Below are 20,124 nucleotides of genomic sequence, written 5' to 3'. Positions count from 1 at the left end.
GAGAATTTCAAACCTTTTGCTGGGAAGTCATGGGTTAAAATGTTAGAGAAATACCATTTCTGGAGACCGCAACACTTGGAGTATCTTTAATGTGATTGACAAATGAGCTGTTGAATTTATGGAGAGCTGTGCTAGCATGGGTGCTAAAAGCATGCAGGCTTTACTTAGTGTTATAAACATAGTCACTCTAAAGGGTCCTGTTGAAAGTAAAATTACTTTCTCCCCTGCTGTTCTCTAGAGATGCTTTCTGTCTCCCATGAAATGAAGCATGGCAGAGAATAGTAAAGAGGTACCCAAAAGAAAATACTAGGATCAACCTATCAGGTTAAGATGCCAATTCATTGTGATATCTTAAGTACCTGATAAAAATATCATTGTCATGAGACTCTTAATGGCTCAAGAAGCAAGAGTCCAATTTCATGGGAGACTTTGCAGCACGGCTGCAAAACCTTTATGTGCATAGAGCCAACGTGATGACTGACTAATTGATTTAAGTCTTAAGGATGTCACGTGTATTTTATCAAGAGTAATTCTGGATGCTCCTTACATCTGGTGCCAGCCCTTCCATTGCGGAAGGCTGTCCACTTAGTATCCTCTCTAATTATACTGACTGATTCAGCACAGGCTCTAAGGCTATTCAGCCTGCTTCTTCCCTAGTAATTTTCTTCAGAAAGAAAGGTCATGTACAGTTTATCGTGTCTTATTCCAATAATTCTCAGATTTTTTTTACATGTTCTTTTGTTTCATTAAGATACACAGACATTGTACAGCTTTTGTTTTCTATTAATGCACAACTGGAAACATGAAAGACTTGGCCTAAGATGACTCAGATTTATCGTGGTCTCAAGTAAATATTCTCTCAGGTTCACAGCCTCCTAGGTACTGTATTGCTGCTATATAGAACAAATGCCCAGATTCCACTTCCAGGAGAAATGACAACCATGCTGCTCCTTTTTCACTTGAGGCAGCGAGATACTATTTGGTTTTGGATTCTGTTGAAATGAAAGCCAAATTGCTTCAGCTATGAAAACATAGGTCCAGGAATGACATGGCTGACAAAGATTAAAACCAGCTATTTTCTTAGATAGTAGTTCTAATGATAGAAAGACACAATATTCAAAAGCAGAATATTAATTATAAGATGTATTAAAAGCAGGTGGAGACAGATGAACAAGGAGGAAGAAAAAAACCTCTTAGAAGGTAGTTCCTTATTGTACTAAATTCCTGTACTTTATAGCCGTATTACCACTTTTTCCTCAGGACTGCAAGCAATCCTGCAGTTATCCTGAGTAACAAGATAATTTGTTTTCACACATGGTGGCACCACAGGCTCCTGTATAAGGCTGCTTGTTTCCTTTTGGACAGGAAAGCTGTGTGGATACTGCACTTCAGGAAATTAAGGTTAAGGAACAATAAAAAACACTGTTTTCCTAATTGTGCCATGCTTGCCTTCCCTGAGGCACACCTCTCCCTTCAGCAGTGCACCCTCTGTTAAAATATCTTACTTCAGATCCAGTCTGCTCTATTCTTTCTCATGCTTTTTCCTACAGGAATCAGTGCATGTTAGAAAAGTCATTGAAACTAGCCCTATGCCTTATGGTAATATTAAGGGGTTTTGTACTGAATACGAAAAGGAATTCTAGCATGTCAGAAGTTGGAGGGCACCAAAGGGTCTCAAACACTGTCTTTACTGCTAGTAAGTGCTCAACTTCAATAAGTAGCTAGCTTAATAACATTTGGGGTTTGTTGGGGGGGGGGGGGGGGTTGGAGGAATGTTTTAAAGTCTAAAGACTAAGAATGTAATTCATCAAGAATGAGGAAATAAATCTTACACTTCCTCTGCTTTGGAAATGGGCTAGGTATTGTTTATTTTTAATTTGTAACTTTGTATGTTGTTTTCTACCTAAAATTGTTCCCATTTTGGAGTTCTTAAAATCTTTTTTAGGCACAAGCTGTGGTACCCTCAGTTAACTTGCATTCACAAAATGCAAGGTTGTTGCAGTCTCCAGGCCTTCCCTCAGCTTCAGGAGCAGAAGCCTTTTCATTCCCTCCATCCAGCTGCCAGGGAGAGACAGCTTTTATGGAGGAAGAAAGAGTTGAGACACCAAAGGTACATCTTAAAATCACCCTACTGTTTTGTCAAAAAATGGTTACGGCTAAAAGATTGTTGCCTTTTATATTACTGCCTAGTAAAAGCACAGCTAGTGGTAGTAGCTGTAGCTCTTCAATAATTAATTGAAGATCAGTTTCTTCGACAGGGTGGAGTTCATCATCCTAGCACAAAGCACTGTGGAGTCAGGGCCAGAGCATTTGCTAATCCAAACTAATGTCACTTCATTGACCTTAGTACGCCTCCTGTGTCTTGGCACTTGCTGGTAGCCGAGCTGGAGAACGCTGCTGCTTCTCTCTGCTTTCAGTAGCCTTTTCCTCAAAGACCCAATCTTCTCAGCCTGCTCCCAAGCACTTACTCTTAAGCATATGCTGTCCCCAAAACTCTGGTCTCCCTCTGGCAAGTTCTCATTCCTAGGTAAGCTCTCAGGATAGACAAGAAGTCAAATACAAAGACCTTTAGTATCTAAACACTTGATTTGTACATTTCTTGTACTAGCTGGACAAAACACATTGTGCCTGTTTCCCTAAACTTCAGTATTCTCTGAGCGTCAGAGTTCTAGGTATTCCAGATTCTTTTCCTACTTCTGTCTTGCATATAACTTTCAACAGCTGTGTCTTCTTTTTGATCACTAATCTGCCTCGTGTTCTTTGCTTACATTCCAATCTTATCACACTGTCATTTGTAAGAGAAAAATCAACCTACAAGAGTGGTTTTTTTTTTTTTCCCCTGCTTCTCAAATATATTTTTAAGAGCCCTGAAGACTCTTCATATATAGCTTCTAATACAAAGGGTTCACTGCTGAGTATCTAGAGTAACCTACTCAGCTATTCATCCAAAAATTCAGACAAATGAGAACAGGAAGGTATAACGGAACCTTAACCGTAAGCTTCCATTGCCAGCTAAAGCAATTAAAATACCATGCACTTAAAATTCCGTATCTCTGCCAATTTCATAATAAGCTAGCCAAAAGAGTTACATTTTTGTTAATGTTTTGTTGAATGGTAAATAGCCAGCAGGACCTTCTGACTGTCAAAAACTATTAGAACTGCAGCATCTCAAATAGGTTGTAGCAGTTCTCAGCTAGTCCATTTCTGTAACTAGGAATGCCTGTAAAATCTTCACTAGAGACCATGTGAAAATTGCAGCTCCATCTCGGGTTTTGTTTCCTGTAATCAGACTGGAAGACTTTGTGTAGGCTTTCCACACCTCCACAGTTAACAGACTTAACTGAACTCAACTAATAGAACGTGACCGCTCCACAGCCTTACAAATGTATGGTTACAGCTTAACTCTCTGAAGGGAGCTACAGTCTGATCCGTTTTGCCGTGCAACTTTGAAGTCTGTGACAATACTCTGCAGGGTAGCAAAGAATGAGTGAAATACAAATGCTCTACTGCTAACTCCCGTGTGAGGAAGGGGAAATAGCTTAAAAAAATTACATTTATGAAGTACATTATTCTCATGAAACTCTTGTTATTCTCTCTCATATCACAATATAACTTTAATTTCAGCATATTTTATTTTGCCTGCTGTCAGCTAGGGCTTTGATTTCATGCTTGCCATTTTGAAGCTTTTATTGCTCACTTACTGGTTAGTTACCAACACTAAGAGTGTGGCCCTGGTTCTCATCACTGTTTTAAGTAACTCCTTGTGTGGTCTCTTACAGCTGGAAAGCAAAAAGCAGTTCAAAGACACTTGGAAATTAACATTTCAAATTTTATTTTGCATCCCCCTTTGCTTTTATAGATGCAATTTGGCCAGAGTAGACCAACAAATGGTGACTACAGTGAGGTGTGAAATCACAATTGACTTGGGAATATTCGGTGTCTTAAGTATTATAGAACATGTCTGCTAAAGATTTCCAAGCTCTGATCCATGTGCCATGGTAAACTGCAGAGAGCCAACTGCCCACATGGTATCGGTTCTCTTTTTCCTTTCTAGCAGTTCACTAAATAGTCTTTCCAGTGCTTTTGCTGCCAGACCAGTAGAAGGCATTTGAATGGGAAAGTCACAAATGGAAAGTAAGGTGTGCAAGAAATTAAGCTTAAAGCTTAATCCATTAAATTAAAATAGGGGCAGCAGATCCAGAATTTTCCTGTGCAAGCATTATCTTTTTACTGACGCTCAAAATACTCACAGCTATTTCTTGATACTGCTTTAAATATTTTCCTAGAGTACTACCATATAGTCTGCTTGCAAGACCATTTGTTAACAGCTGCTGTTAATGCAGTGAAGCTTCTTTTCCAAACACGCTTGTTTTCAAAATGCCCAAGAACTTTGAAGAAAATTCAGAAATGGTTCATCGACAGTTTTACATAAAATCACCTGTAGCAGTGCCAAGTTTTCTGCTAAACGAGTGTGTTGTTTCATCCATGTTTTACCCAACCTGATCCTACCAAAACAGTAGGAGTGACTTGTGCAACAGGACACTAATTAGAGCTTCTAAGGTATTACAGAACAGAATACCCACCCCAAAACTGCATGACATGCAGGCCATGGTCCTCAAAACCCAAGTAGTTGCATATGGCAAAGAATTAGTTAAGGTAGAGAAGACAAGTCAGGACAAAATGATTTGGAGAATAAAAACGGAATTAAAATCCTAGGACTATTTCACCTCTAAAGGCCCTCCAGTCCAACCTCCTGCTAAAAGCAGGTCTAACTTCAAAGCTAGGTGAGGTTGCTCAGAGCTTTACCAAGTTGAGTGAATCCAAGGAGAGGGATTGCACAGCCTCTCTAGGCAACCTTTGTTTGCAGAGGAGTACCATGAATCAAATGGACTTTTGCTGGAAAGGGTGTATTTACTGTATTATTCTTGAACACATCTCTGCAGCTCTGCAAGAATGCTGCACAATTAAATACAAGACTATTTTTTCATAGTGCTTATCTGAGCATGATAAATGAGCACAGTAGGTATTGTTTCCCCTTACTATATTGTACATTCCATAAATATTTTATATTTGTGACTAAGCTGGCAAAGGTTTTTAATAACTCTCTAAAAAAAAAAAGCAGCCCTGGAGAACATAGTACTGTGGAAACAAGAGTATTTAGATTTAGGGAGTTGACTACTAAGAGAATGTCAGTGGTGATCCTACCTGGAGGGATTTGTTATGTACAATTCTTAACAAGTCTTACTTGCCTGAGTAGATTATAGGGAGGTTCACACATATCCAGGGTGCCTTCAGTTGACATGATAGGCAGAGATTTCTTACACTTTGGGGTGATGCTGTGTGCACATAATTGAAAGCTGTCCATCTTCTCCTTGTGCCATTTAGGTAAATGGCTGCCTGCTAGATCCTGTACCTCCTGTGGTGATTAGGAAAGGATGCCAATCACTGCCTACCAGCATGATGGAAACTTCTATTGATGAAGGAATAGAGACAGAAGGAGAGTCAGAAGATGACCCTGCACAGGCATTTGCAGCCCTCCAAGCAGCTCGCTGTGGGAAGCGACGTCACACTCTGGCAGAAGTTACCAATCAGCTGGTGATGATGCCAGGCACAGGTACAGAAGTTAGCATGGACATCTCAAAGCTCATATCCTGCTCTCAGCACTCAATCTAATAAGCCCAGGATGAAAAACACTTAGGTTTTAAGAGCAACACGCACAAGACAGTTTCTTGGTTTTGTTACTTAGCATTTCCTATAAAGGCCAAAGGGGAAAAAAAAAATCCACAACAAAACACCCCAAAACCGGCTGTACAGACAGTATAAAACCAAAGCAGCAAATATACAGCTGGCTACAGTCATGTACAACCCCAATAGCAATGGGTAAAGTCTGGGGAGTTGGCTTGTTCTTTTTTTACATAACTACATGTCCCCAAATCATTCATCCCCTAAAGATGTACTGGCAAAGGAGGACAGTGGGGAAACAAAAACCTCTGGATTCTCAGGTATTCCAAAACCAGCAAGATGACCAAGCCTTTCAGCTCAGGCTACAGTCTTGTCAGGATTGTCTGTGGGGAAAAAACAAACAAAAAAACCCCCCACAACAAAACACAAACAAAACCACACACACACTGAATGCTCTCCAACCAAGCCAGTGACCATCATCTGTGTAGCGTCTTATTGCTGCGATAATGTAAAAACCAGTAGCAAATCCCCATTACGGTACTGCAAGTGTTAAATTACAATTACTTTACGAAACTTGATTTTTTTTTTTTGTTTCACTTCCTCTAAGACAGTCACTGTTGGCAGGAACAGCTTAAGCCTGTGGCAATTCCTTTGCTTTGCTAAATTACTGCTGCACTTTCCTTTTATTCTGGCTTTTGGTTTTTGTCACAGGGAAAGTCTACTCATTGGATGAAAACTCATCTCTAGGTAGCATTGATTCAGAGTACGACATGGGATCCATTCAGAGAGATATTAAATTCCTGGGAGACACCCCTTCCTTGAAAGAAATGGTGCTAACTAACCAACAAGCACCCAGAATGACAACACCTTTCATAGGTCTGAGACCTGCCAATCCAGCCATGCAAGCACTCACCTCCCAAAAGCGAGAGACCCACAACCGCTCTCCTGTCAGTTTCCGAGAGGGGCGCAGAGCTTCTGACACATCCCTCACACAAGGTAATTATAGTCATCATCATGACACATTATACCTAGATGTGGTAGTAAATGTACTCTATACACAGAAGCACCAAGCCACCTTGTGACTTGGTTGTTACTCATCTTATCTCACATTTGCTGTGCTAACCAGATACAAATTAACTGATTTTTCTGACAAGGGTTTTGCTCAACTCTTCTCCAGGAATTGTAGCATTTAGACAGCACCTCCAGAATCTGGCACGAACCAAAGGAATCCTGGAACTGAACAAAGTCCAGTTGCTGTATGAGCAGATGGGATCAGAAGAAGAACATTCTCTGACATCAACTGCCACCCAGTTGCAGGACCTCATTAATAGTCCACCGCAGGTACTTAAATCAGAAATCAAGCTCTATCTTTCAGGTGTTAATGCGTTGGGACAGATAAGGAGAGGATAAGGTGTTCTGGAGATCTGAGAAGAGCTAGTTTACAGAAAGTTCCCCCTCCTTCTTTCCATCATCTGCAGAATAGAGAATGGGCATTTGCAGGCTAGCCTTTACCATCCTTATGGTGTCAGTGAGATGGCCTTGTTAGCTTTCTGAATCCAACATCTCATTATTGCTTTTAATCTGAACGATGTTTTGGATTTAACAAAGCCTGGTGACATCTTTCCCTGCTGGAGTTAGTCTGGTATAACTGTAAGAAGTGCAAAAGCCGAGTGATAACGGTTAGCCTGATTTGCGTAGTGAAATGCTAAATAGCTTCTACCAGCTCCCTAGTTAATTGTTTCAAATGGAACAGGTCACAATAAGTTTCTGTTAAACCCCAGGAATAAAATGGCTAAGAAGTACACAAGCACCTAATGTTCCAGATGAAGCCTGCTATTTTTAAAGCTCTAGCTGTTACTTTCTGACTGCTGGAAAACTTCAGTTCTGACAACCACAAAGTTGTAATGTTTTCACAAGACTCTCTCACTTGATGTAAACTCACTGCAGTGCTCATGGTATTCTCTTGACAACAATTCACTCCCCTCCCATGTCAGCACTCTCCAGCTTCCTACAGATGCCTACTCTGTGCGTATCCTTTCCACCACTGTTGAAAGCTTTTCGCCTTCCGTTTTGAAGCTGTGAAATGAGAGCTGCACAAAAGCACATTCAGAGTTTGGACAGTTTTCTAACCCTGTATGTTTACTATTTCAGAGGGCAAGTCAGAAAATACATTATATATAATATAATTTTAGTTACAGATGTAAGCCTTTGCCACTTTGCAGCACAGATAGTTCAAAACTTTGTAATTTAGGCTCCTCACCATGCAGTGAAAGTGGTGAGTGACACCAGAGACCAGTCCATATGGCAACTATGAAACCTCTATCAGGGGAAATCCTTAAAGAAAGGGTTGAGGCAGAAAAGCCTTTTCTGGGGATGAAACTTGTTCCTCTTCTCTCTGCAGGAGGAAGCATCTCAGCAGCAGCAGGAAGCTGCATCTGCTTTCCCTAATGGTGCACATCCCCCATTATTATCCAGACGGCAGAGCTTAGAGACACAGTACTTACAACACAGGCTCCAGGTACCATACCTCCCCTCCACTGGATTAAACCAGCTGCTGTTACTACACAGCAGACTAGCCTTTTAGATCTTATTACTCAGGAATATCAGTCAAAGGCTAAATTAGCAGAGAACAGCTGAATTTGAAATTATGCTGTATTTTTCTTTCGTCAGACACTGACCCTAATTATGTAAAAAGTATACTACATTACTGCTGTTTTCCTACTCAGTCTGTTACTGTATAGTGTTATTAAAGCAATTTGAAGCAACTGCTAGTGAATACCTGTTATCTGTGTTGCATCCCAGAAAGGTTGTGTATCAGCATCTGAGGAGCCACTTCTGACCCCCTGGGGCTTACTGTTTCTCACCCCCCCCTTTTCTTTTTTAAAACCAATTTTCATATAGCTTTAGTTCATAAACTTTTTTTTCCAGCTTGCAGCTTCTCTTTCACTTGGGAAGAAATCTTTCTATGGTTTTTCATGGTACAATCTATCATGCGAAGATATTATTTGTCTAAGGGTTAGAAGCCACTAAGCAAATAGTGGCTGTGGTTTTAGATAGTAGCTCTACTGACAGCTTCTGAAATGGAGCTGGGCAGTTACACTGTCATAAGGGTAGACAATCGTTTTTCACTTGCTTTCTGGACTAATACGTTAAATCAGATGCAATTTAAAACAGCGCTGGTTTTCTTGCAGAAACCCACTCTACTATCAAAAGCTCAGAATACTTGCCAGTTATACTGCAAAGAATTGCCCCGGAGTCTGGAACAGCAGTTACAGGAGCACAGGTAAGAAGCTTCCAAACTATGCAGATAAGTTATTTATTCTTAGCCTCAAGAGTAATAAAAGAACTGGAACAATCTTTGTCCCTTTAGAAAGTCTTTGAAAAAGGAAAGCTTCACTTAAACATCTATAAGGACACAGTCCTCCGTTTAAAAGAGAGACAACAGTCCTGCCACGTGTTTATAAATTTCTGTGCTATGAGCTCTTTATCAGCTAACACTACTAGGGTGCAGGTAAACTGCAAATAACTGCATGCTTCATTTAGTGCTAATGGGCGTATAGAAGCATAGGAGGAAGCTACCCTATTACTTACATTGTTGTACTTAATTTCACCCTCATCCTCGCAACCACCCACTGTTTATAACCTACATATTTTCAGTATTTCTCATAAGTCAAAACATGGATTGTGTATTTCTGCCTGCTGGGAAGCCCTGCAGTCATTTAGGTATTTCCTGTCTCATTCCTATGACCCAATAATTTTACAGTAAAGTAAATCAACTTTTTCTTGTCATATAAGATCAGTTTAGAAGTGACACTCCTCTGAAAAAGTTACAGTAAAGAGTGAATAGATTTGATGTGTCCCCTTATAACTATATTATAGCAGACAAGATTTTAATTGCCAAGTTAAAGGGCTGTAAGCTCTTTATGAGCTCATCATTTGGTAATCATCAAACAAGTAAGCAAGATAGATGTTAAAGACAGTTACTCTCGCAGAAAGAGAAAGGAAAATAACAACCTAGCTACATGCTGTCTAGAACAAAAAGACTGAGGAACAGAGATATAAAAATACTACTTATTTCAAGAAAGCATGCAATCAGTAATTCTTTATAGCTTATGGCCACTCCTGACCACTGTAGAGTTGATTAATCCTGATCAAGAGCCTAACTAACAGTATTGAGAGCAGCTTGGTGTACTACTTTAAGAATAGGAGGTCTGCATAGAGAAATAAGCTGGGAAGCAATAGATTCATTTTCTGAACGCTGTCGGCTGTGTCAGTAGTAGGTTTCCTATTTCTGCATGCTTTGGTAACTGGCTGGCAGGAGACCTCCACTTTGTTGCATCACAGGAATTTGTTAAAGGTAGCTATAACCTTGCATTGTTTTGTAAATTCTTACTGTTTGTAAAGAGTCAAAATCATGGAGTTTCATAAAAGTTCATAGGGAGCAGTGCAGTTCAGAGAAAAAGAATATGGGGGGGAAGGAGACTGTTCATTTCCATTAGTAGCCCGTGATAACTTGTCTTCAGCTCCCAAGTTCTACAGAGCAGTGAATAGCAGGCTTAAAATACAAACACAGTACATCTTATTCTTAGCAAATGAAATTAAACAATGCATGCGGTTAACTTAATTGCACAGGAAAAATTCACTAGGCGATTAAAAAGGTTATCAAAAGGTCTACAAACTCAGCCTCTGCACATCTGCTGAAAGGTGAAGATTCTGGTCTGCTGTAAAATTTAATAAATAAGATTGCCCGTGAATTTCCCAGTTCTGTATTTCACTGCCTGCTGGAACTGTTTGAGTGACTAGCATGCAGGACTCATGCTAGTGCCTTAACACTTCAAAAGGTGAAAATAATTGCTGTTTATGTCCTTGATTCAGGCTGCATCAGAAGCGACTCTTTCTCCAGAAGCAGTCCCAGCTGCAGGCCTATTTTAACCAGATGCAAATAGCTGAGAGCTCATACCCAAGGTCAAGTCAACTGCCACTTTCATGCCGGGGGGAGGAGCAACAACAGCAGCAGCAGCAATCAACCCAGTTCAGCTTGCAGCAGCCTCTGAGCCCTGTGATGGAGCCTTCCTCAGAACAAATGCAATACGACCCCTTCCTCGGTCAATACCAGAAGGTACAGCTGGATCCACTGCCACCCTCCCAGATCACCAGCTCATCACGGTTGTCATCACCAGTTCAGGTGCAGCAGCCGCCACAGTCCTTACCATATTCATATCAGACTTGTGAATTGCCTGTTGTCACCTCTTCTGAGCCAGACTACCCAGACCAGTGCCAATATTCCATGGACCCAGCACAACAGAGCAGTGTAGCATTGCCTGACAGCCAGAGCAGCTCAGCATCTCATGAGTCCCAGTCAAATTATGATGCATTAACCCTCTCAGAATTGCCTGGACTCTTTGATTGTGAAATGATGGAGACTGTAGATCCCCAGCACAGTGGCTATGTCCTGGTGAATTAATACATGGAGTGACTAACATGAGAGTGGAAGACAGGACAAATGGAGAAGCATGTGAATTTTTGTTTTTTGTTCCTAGCCCAAAGTTCATGGTAACTTTTCAACCCTTGAATTAACAGGGGAACTAAAAATCCACCTGACTGGAAAAAAAGCAGGAGGTGGCAAGAAGCATTTGGCCACTAGTTCCTCTTGCTGGTGGAAGGGGCTAGAGAATAGATAGTGCAGTTTAATCCCACAAAGAACTAGTTTGCACAGGAGGAGGCAAAAAAAGTGAATTTTAGAGGAAGGAAATAGCCCCTTCTAAAAAAAAAAATGGGGAGTGTGTCAGCATTCATCTAACATTCACTTGGAGAAATGAGAATGAGTGCACATTGTATTGTACTTCTTGGCAATAAAAGCAATAGTTTTCATTGAAATTCAGGGTAGATTTGGGTCTGCGCTGATGGCAACTGTAATACTACTCTTGAAACAGTAGCATGAGGTGGAATTAAAGGAAAGTTGCACTTTTGCATCCAATTTGCTGGTTAAGCTGTTGATCTGGAACTACTCCATGGTAAGTCTCCGAGATCACCAGGCATCTCAGGCAGCCTCCACTTCCTCCTGCTAGCAAATAAACAGTATTTCCCAAGCCTGCCAAGGAACTCTTAACTGTCCACTAAAGGAAGCTTCTGGATCTCTTCTAAGTGACATCTTGATTTTGTCAAAAGATACCTGGAACTGACATGGGGCACCACAGTGGTTTGTAGAGTCCTCTGGGTGGGGATCAGAATACTAAAGGATAAAGGATTAGCTAATGGAGAGAATGAAGGTAAGAAGTACTATGAGAAAAATCAAGAGCTGCAGCCAATGGCATTAAAAAAAAAATCCACCTGGGTGGCTTTTGAAATCAACCCTTTTTGCAGGCAGGCCTTTGTGGAGGGCTCTGTTTTGGAGAAGTTCCAATCACTGGAAAGGATCCATCTGTCCTTCCGTCGCATTTTAAAAACGAGCAAACAAACTGTGTTTTGAATTTGCAGTATGTGTTGCTGGTGGTTTATTGAGCTTTGTATATTTGGACAATTACTTAGGGTTTTAGAACTTAAGGATAAAAACAATGAGCTTAAAAAAAAAACCCCTGTGAAGTGATAGTGCTGTGCCTTTTTCAGTTCTTTATCAGCCTATATGCTTTTTTCTGAAGAAAGTAGACAATACTCCATTTATATCCTTGCTATAGCCAAAGTCCCTTCAGAGCACACGTTCCACCATGTGGAACATAGTGTTTAACTTTCTTAGTGTTTTGATTGCTCGTGTATATATAACATTGAAAGTATTACAGCAATATTTAGCATCGTGAACTGTTGATGTATCAACCATTTCAAGAAATACTAAACTCAACAAGCAGTTGTGTCTCCAGAACTTTCAGTCATGAAATGCAAGTCATAGAGGATTGTTTAGGAATCTGCAGAAAGTTTAGGTGTCTAGTTTGGGTTTTGTCTCTAGCCTTTAAGTATTGTGGGACATTACAGAATGATAGACAAATGAGGCTCACAGCTAGAAAGTTTAGCCCTTTTCTGAGCAAACATTAAGCACAATTGCAGATTCATTAAAGCACAAAGAATGGCAGAGAAACTGTGCTGATCACATATGTAGAAAACACCACTGTTTGCTGGAAAGTTTGGTGAGCTAAGGTCTTTGATACTACAAATAATGAGGGTGTAGTCACCAAACTCAAAGTTTGGGTATTCAGGGCATGTGGTCACTTAAATGGAATGGGTTGAACAGGTAGCAGAAGGAAGAAACAAACAAACAAACAAAAGTACTTCAGGTATGTTGGTTCTTCCATATTTGTCAAATCACAGATCCTACCAAGCTAGAAAGGCGTTCTCAAAGCTGCTCTCTTTTCCTTCACTAGAAAGGTGGATAAATGAGACAGCATTTACAGCAATAAGACTGCGTTTTAACATGGAATAGTGGGACTTCAGTCACTGCATTGTAGGCTGTGTGAAGGAGGGAAGGGTTTAACAGCTGACAGAGGGCACCTTGCTTCCTGTATACTACAATTAGAGACGCAACTCCTGTTGCTATGTAGCCTGCTCTGATTTGAGTCCAGCTGCACAACTGGACCAATTCCATAAGTGCTCAGCTTCTACCTCTGGTATCAGTGATTCTCAAGGCATCAGCAAAGGAGAGTTTAAAGAACAGGGATCACATCCATACGCTACTTATGTGATGCAAGATAAAGAGGGCTAGAAAACTCTAGTTTAAATAGCTGAGAGGAGAAAGAAAAGGTTTTTATTGTGTGGTTTCCCTTCAAAAGGAAACTCACCTGACACAGTAAATAGCTATGGAACACAGAAACCCCTGTGACACCTTAAGTGACTAACAAAGGGAAAGGAAACAGCTTGACAAATACTGCAGCATAACAGACCAGGCATTTCACTACTGCAAAAAAAGAAAAAGAGGCAGAGTCCTGTCCTTTCATTCCTTCTTCCCTACCCCACAGTATAATAAACACCTTCTGGAATTTTAATATCTGATCAAGCACTCAAGGAACTATGTGGCAAAAACTGCTAACAGGACACGCAACACCTATGGAGACAGGTCCAGTTCTGCTCCAGGAGCTGGGTTACTGCCATAACTATAACCACTTCCTTCCCCATCCAACTCCAGGATACTGTACATTTCAGGACTCAAAGATAAAAATAAATCTGTTCTTGAGTTCTGCAGTTCATTTATCAGGATGTGCCAACTAGTCTAAGCTCAATTGAGCTTTGCAGTGCTGGTAAGGGGGAAGCTACAGTGTTTTTTAAATGTAGTTTAGACTGACTTTTCCCCTCAACCAAAAGCATATTTAATGTTTCATGTAAGTTCCTTTAAGCCAATTAGAATAAAAGGCTTCTAATGCCTTCTAATACGGCAGAGTATCCATTGGGCACCACTTCGTACTACTCTGAAGTGGCTTTTGTGTTCAAATCTGTTATGTCTAACATTAGAGAACCGTGTACACTACTGTTAGAGTAATTATTAGCTTTATTATCTTATATTACAGACTCCTTTGAAGAGACTTTGGTGTGATGTATATGGGGTAAAAATTTCATATGGAGAAAAGTGCAATATGTGTGTGTGTGGTATGTTCTTTAATGTATTTTTTTAAGGAGTTAGAGGGTTTAGTCTCTGCTTTGGGATAAATGCACTAGTTTTGTGAGCTCCAGTTTGGCAAGTTCATCTGTAGTATTTACATGCAACTGATATGCTGGACTCTGTAAAGCAATTACAGTGTATTAATACAAAATAAAGAATATGTGCATTTCATTTTTAAATATCTAGTGAGCTAAAGCGCAGCCCCTGCCACTCTTGTGTTCTTAGCAACCTCTTTATGTATTATATTGAGGTTACTTTCTCTCTGAGGCACCAAGCCACAAAGGACAAACAAGAAAATTAATGTCTACTGCAAAGGCTGGATTTTGTAGATTGAAGTTTGCTTCCTGTCATTTTGACATATTTGGGGTAGTTAATACCACTGACTTTTGATGGCAAATATGAATGGACAAAGCAGTCCAATAGCTTCAGAAAAAAAGCTGCATTTCTTTACTGCCTGCTATGCCATGGAATGTCAAACACATCAGGAGCATGCCTCCAACACAGGCAAGGTCAGCGGTGTATCGCCTTGACTTTGAAAGAGGAAAGTTATTTTCAAAACTACTATCAGTTTTCACATTTTTCCATATTAATCAGTATACACTATCCAACAGGTGATACAAAAGCAGTTTCATGCTGATCATATAACGCTAAACTCCAGGAACACTGTGTGAAGGAGATGGGGGTTTGGGTACTGCCAGAGGGAATCCATCATAATTTCCCTAGTAACATAATCATAGCATGCCACCATGTCATCCCATGCTCCACTGAGAAGTACCAGTCTGGATTTGACCAGAAAAAGCACTTACAGAGGGAGCTGCTTGGGATCAGAATTATTACCTCACAGAAAGAAATTAGATTTTTCTTTTAGACATCATAGCGGAAGTTTCCCCAAGACTCAAAAGTTACTGTGAAATTTCTTGGTTAGATTTTACATGTCTCCTGTTACATCAAGTGTAATTAAAAGAAGATTGTGTCCACAAGAAAGCTCTGCTTACCTGCTTTTCTAACTTCCCACATTATCTTTACCTGTAAAAACATTCCTTCTCTGTACGTCCTCTACAATATTTGTTTTAGCAGCTCTGCAATGCAAAGCAGTTTGGGACAGGATGTGGGAACCTCAAAAAACTAAATCAACTCTTTGCTGGGAAAAATGAAGCTCCTCAATTTCTCACTAAAAGAAACAGACCCAAGTAAAAACACTGTCCTGAAGTCTTTAAATTAAATCTCCTTTCTCTGTAAAGAAACACATTGAAAAAAAAAAAAAAAGCAGCATAGGTCCCTGTTACAGCCATTCTGGATAGCATAGGAGCAGTTGTTAGGGAACTGAGAGCAGGGTTTTTTTTGAAGTTAGTTACTTTCCACTGATTTAATTCTTCATTTAAAATAAATTGGATTAGTACAAACTAATGCTATAGAGATGGTTATATCATACAGTGTCACTTACTTACAATGGTTATATTTCCATAGGTGTACAGGACTGTATTGGTTGGAAATAAGTGTCAGTACCACATGGGGATTTTACTGACTGTTCCTAAATTAATTAAGAGAATTTTGGAAAGCTACTCATGCAACAGTAAATTACAACTAGGTCCTACTGAGCTAGTTATGCTACCAACTGCCAAGAATCTGCATTTCTGCAGTCCACGTAACACACAGAGTTTAAGGCAGACCAAAGAATCATGCCACTGCACGGGACACTGCAGTCTTTTGTTGAGACTGGAAGACCTCATGCCACAAGATTGTTACAGTATTTTCCACTTCCATTAATAGAAAACTTATTCAAAATTACTTAAGATGAGATCAAGAAACAGTAGGCAAAGCTGGGGAAAATTTTTCTTCTGTGGAATCGGAAACAACAAGATTACCCATGTTTTCTGCTCTCTCCCTTCTCTGCTTGGACAGCAAGTTTGAATTGGCCTGTAAGAGATCTCCTGAGAAGAAGAGCCCCACTCCCAAGAATAGAACAAGACATGGATATTCATGAATTGCATCCTGTTAACTACTTTCCTTAAAACCTTTTACCCTGATCTGGGGTGTAATAGGCTTACTTTGACTTAGCCTAAGACAATCTAGGACTTTCCTCTTAGAAGGGAGTCTTCTTTCCTCTAGAACTATAAACGGCAGCAGTGAAAAATTCATCTTATTCTGTTGCTTGAAGCCCTACACCACTGTCCTGTTGAGGGTGAAAACTGAAAGTGAACCATCTGTTCTCTGGTAATTTAGGCAGAAGGCTTACATCCACAGAGAGAATGGGCAACTCCAGAAGAGGCTCTGTGGAAAAGCAAAATGCCATGCTCTTCACAGAGGATGCAGCAGAGACCAGAAGATAACTAACATAGGGAAAACAAAATTACAGTTCTTCCATAGGACTGCAACAACAGTTGCATGACACAAAAGGTCATGATGTGTGTGTATATGTGGAAAAAAATCTCAATAGCTCTTTTCTCAACATCACTAGCAACACTTGTGACCCTCAGGGTTTATTGAAGAAACCCTTCCAATAGGAAGGAAAGTGTGATGCTCAGAGATGTTAAGCAAAAATTAGCGTAGTGCCCAGCAGATTCACCTATCCTCCCACACTGAAACTGCTGTCCCTATTGCATTTGTGTAGTGACCTCAGCTACAACTGGCCATGAACAGCTGCAGCTGAGCAGTTAGTATGACACACTGGGACACAAAACACTGCAACAGAATTAGTAGCTTGGTTTGTAACAGTACTGACCAACTGACTGATCATCTTCCACATTCCCATGAATCAGAAGTGCCAAGAAGCCTTTAGAGTGCGCACCCAGAAGGGATACCAGTAATGCTGTGCCTTAACTCTATACCAAGCTCGACACAATCAACGTCTCTCTCATGGCTGCTTTCCCACATACCCGGCTCCTCTGCTGACTCCGAAAACTCCTGATACAGTCTTGGGCAATTATCCAAGCAAGAAGGGTGAAGCATCATATCTGCCTGCATGCCCTGCTGAAACAGAGGTGTCAGCCAGAGATCACAGGATGACTCGAGCTGCACAGAGACAGGGACTGTTAGTCACTGCTTCCCCAACAGCACCACAAACAGGCTACATACAGGACAGGAAAAGAGAACGCACATGCACTTTCCCATACAGACATAGTCCTTCACTGCTAGCAGTCAAAGTAAAACCAGAGAAGGTCACACCTTAAGGGGTTACCTTGACTAACCTTACAAGCCACCTGGAAGACACTTTCCTCCCCCCCTTCCCCTGAAATGCAAAGGCTAAGCCCTCCTTATTCCAGTGGAGACAGGAGAAAGCCCTCCCCCTCACTGGGATAAATTCTGACTTACAGACTAGGTCAGAGCCCTTAAATCCCTTGCAGAGTTGCAGAGCACAGCATTTCTCTGCTGGGCCTCAGGCCAGCAGAGCTTTCCTTTTCAGTGTTATCTGGCTGACAGTGCTCATTTAAGTCCCTGGCAGATGGATCAGCAGCAAGGCTGTCACAGGCACACAATACACATGAGGTAGCAGCCGACTATCAGCACAGTTTGTGCATGGGCTGAAAGCAGAATGCATACACATCTCTTCTGCTGATTAGGCTTTTACAATCTGAGTATAGCTTTAAAACTGTGTCTGAATTCAGTGTATAACATCTCTATGCACATGAGCTTCAGCCTCTGTTCACCTTGCACCACAGTCCTAAACACATTCAGGATAAGCCTTGAAAAGCTTCATCCCCAAGTCCTTTTAGTATAGAGCAAAGCAAGGGGGGGGCAGCGATTAGTTGAAGGAAGAGTGGAGAGAAAGCCCATGAAAGAACTGGTGCATTAGAACAAGGGAAAGTGTGAGTGTCTAGGAGAGGGTTGCAGGAGTAGATAGCCCCAGATAGCAAATACTCTCAATGACAGCTCAAAAAGACAAAACCCCCACCCACACATGCACTGCAAAAAGCTGATCCTCTGCACGTACAGAGCAGGAAGGACTTCTGCAGACCAGAATGCAGACATATGGCCAGAAAAGCCCCAACAGTGATACAGCCAACAGCTGGAAGCTTTAGTCTTGCAAGGCTTCAGCCAAATCTAGACACACTGTTCCTCCTAGTACAGGCAGATTTGTATACTTGGATAGGTAGAACAGCACCAAACAGCAACAAAGCTGCATGCATTTACCTGGAGCTATACTGGCTTGGACACTGGAAGGACGCGTCTACCCAGCTGCAAAACAGAGTTGGCCAGTTTCCTGATACAAGGTAAGAGCAGGTTTGTTGGCTGAAGATAAAGTCTCCCTCCCTCCCCAGCTCTGCTTGCTGAGATACTAACTCAGGATTATCTGAAACATCATAGACAAGCTGCAGAGCTCAGCCTAGTCCTCAGATAAATAGCATTGCCCAGTCCTGGGCAGCCCAGAGGAATACTCCACATCACAGCCATGCTTCTTCCCACATCGAGCCTTCCACCAGCTACATGCAAAGCCTGCATGCAACACCCATGCTGGTTTGCACTTTGCTCACATGTCAGGGAATTGTGACACTTGGAGCCAAACTTTATAGCACTGACAGGAGTCATCTGCTTTACAGTGACAGCCAGTGCAGGACTGTTTGCATGCAAACACAAGCTAGTTTCCCTCCTACAGCTCTTCCCAAGAAGCAGACTTTCTCCCACAGCAAAACATCAGGCCCATAAAAGCAAGCACCGAAATAATAAATGCTTCACCAGCACCTGTTCTTGACAGGCCCAACACCCTGCAGCACAAACAGGACAAGTTTATTTCATGCCTACTGCTGAGCATACCTTCATCTAGCCCTTGTGAGGTGGCAAATGCAATCAACAGAGCAGAGCCAGAAGAGCAGTACCCAAGCCAGGCAAAGCACTGTCTCAGACCACAAGAGAGACTGTGGAGGATTTATCTCCTGATGAACTATCCCTTTTTCATTGGGACCACATGCTTTTTAGATTCAGTTCTTCTCCTTTGCCCCTTCTCAACTCAGCCTCCAGGATATGAGGGTACTATTCCCCTCCTGCTGCCCACTGTCTAGAGAAACACAACATAAACATGAAGGCTGATGTGAATGGAGAATGAATGGGAACATCCAGGTGTGAAAGCACTGAAAGGAACAAAGTGTGGGAGAAGGGCTTTAAGAATAGAAAGTGTAAGTGGCATCTAGATTATCAGGACATTTGGATTCCAGCACATGGTGAGTTAATCCTGACAGCTCACGGAATAAGTGGGGGGTAGATGAGTGAAGCAAGTTGAGAGACTGATCCCTGTTAGCTCCTAAAGGGGTCAAAAGGTACATCCAAAACCAGCATCTCGATGCCAATCTAAGAAGAACCCAGGAGACATAAGGAGGATGCCATAGGCATCCTCCCTGTCTTCATCTCCATCATTGCAAGGAATCCTGACCAGATCACATGTATACGCACATCTTGGTGCTCGTGGGCATGAGAGTGCAAGTGAGATCCGCTTTATTTTAAATTGAAATCATATTTTCCCCTCTTGTAAGACCTCTGTCCTGGTTTCGGCAGGGATAGAGTTAATTTCCTTCCTAGTAGCTGGTACAGTGCTGTGTTTTGGATTTAGGAGGAAAACAATGTTGATAACACACCAATGTTTTAGTTGTTGCTGAGCAGTGCTTACACTAGTCAAGGACTTTTCAGCTTCCCATGCTCTACCGACTGAGAAGGCTGGAGGCGCACAAGAAGCTGGGAGGGGGCACAGCCAGGACAGCTGACCCCAACTGGCCAAAGGGACATTCCATACCATGGGACGTCATGCTCAGTACATAAACTGGGGAAAGCTGGCCAGGAGGGCCGCTGCTCAGGGACTGGCTGGGCATCGGTCAGCGGGTGGTGAGCAATTGCACTGTGCATCACTTGCTTTGTATATTATTATTATTATT

The 20,124-nt window shown here is 41.5% G+C and overlaps 1 protein-coding gene across 1 annotated transcript in view; it reads left to right on the top strand.

Annotated features, from left to right (window-relative positions):
* SIK2 (salt-inducible kinase 2) overlaps positions 1-14,460 on the top strand; it is a 55,583-nt gene extending 41,123 nt beyond the window's left edge. Inside the window, exons 10-16 of the mRNA XM_009329567.1 lie at positions 1,946-2,110; positions 5,386-5,614; positions 6,394-6,678; positions 6,860-7,023; positions 8,084-8,200; positions 8,874-8,965; positions 10,558-14,460. Of these exons, the coding sequence (XP_009327842.1) occupies positions 1,946-2,110; positions 5,386-5,614; positions 6,394-6,678; positions 6,860-7,023; positions 8,084-8,200; positions 8,874-8,965; positions 10,558-11,146 (1,641 nt within the window). The 3' untranslated portion in view covers positions 11,147-14,460. The remainder of the gene's footprint in view (positions 1-1,945; positions 2,111-5,385; positions 5,615-6,393; positions 6,679-6,859; positions 7,024-8,083; positions 8,201-8,873; positions 8,966-10,557) is intronic.
* The last annotated feature ends 5,664 nt before the right edge of the window (positions 14,461-20,124 follow it).

The sequence above is a fragment of the Pygoscelis adeliae genome, unplaced genomic scaffold (genome assembly GCF_000699105.1).
Source record: "Pygoscelis adeliae isolate BGI_AS28 unplaced genomic scaffold, ASM69910v1 Scaffold268, whole genome shotgun sequence".
Lineage (NCBI taxonomy): Eukaryota > Metazoa > Chordata > Aves > Sphenisciformes > Spheniscidae > Pygoscelis > Pygoscelis adeliae.
This window is presented reverse-complemented; position numbering and strand designations above follow the sequence as displayed.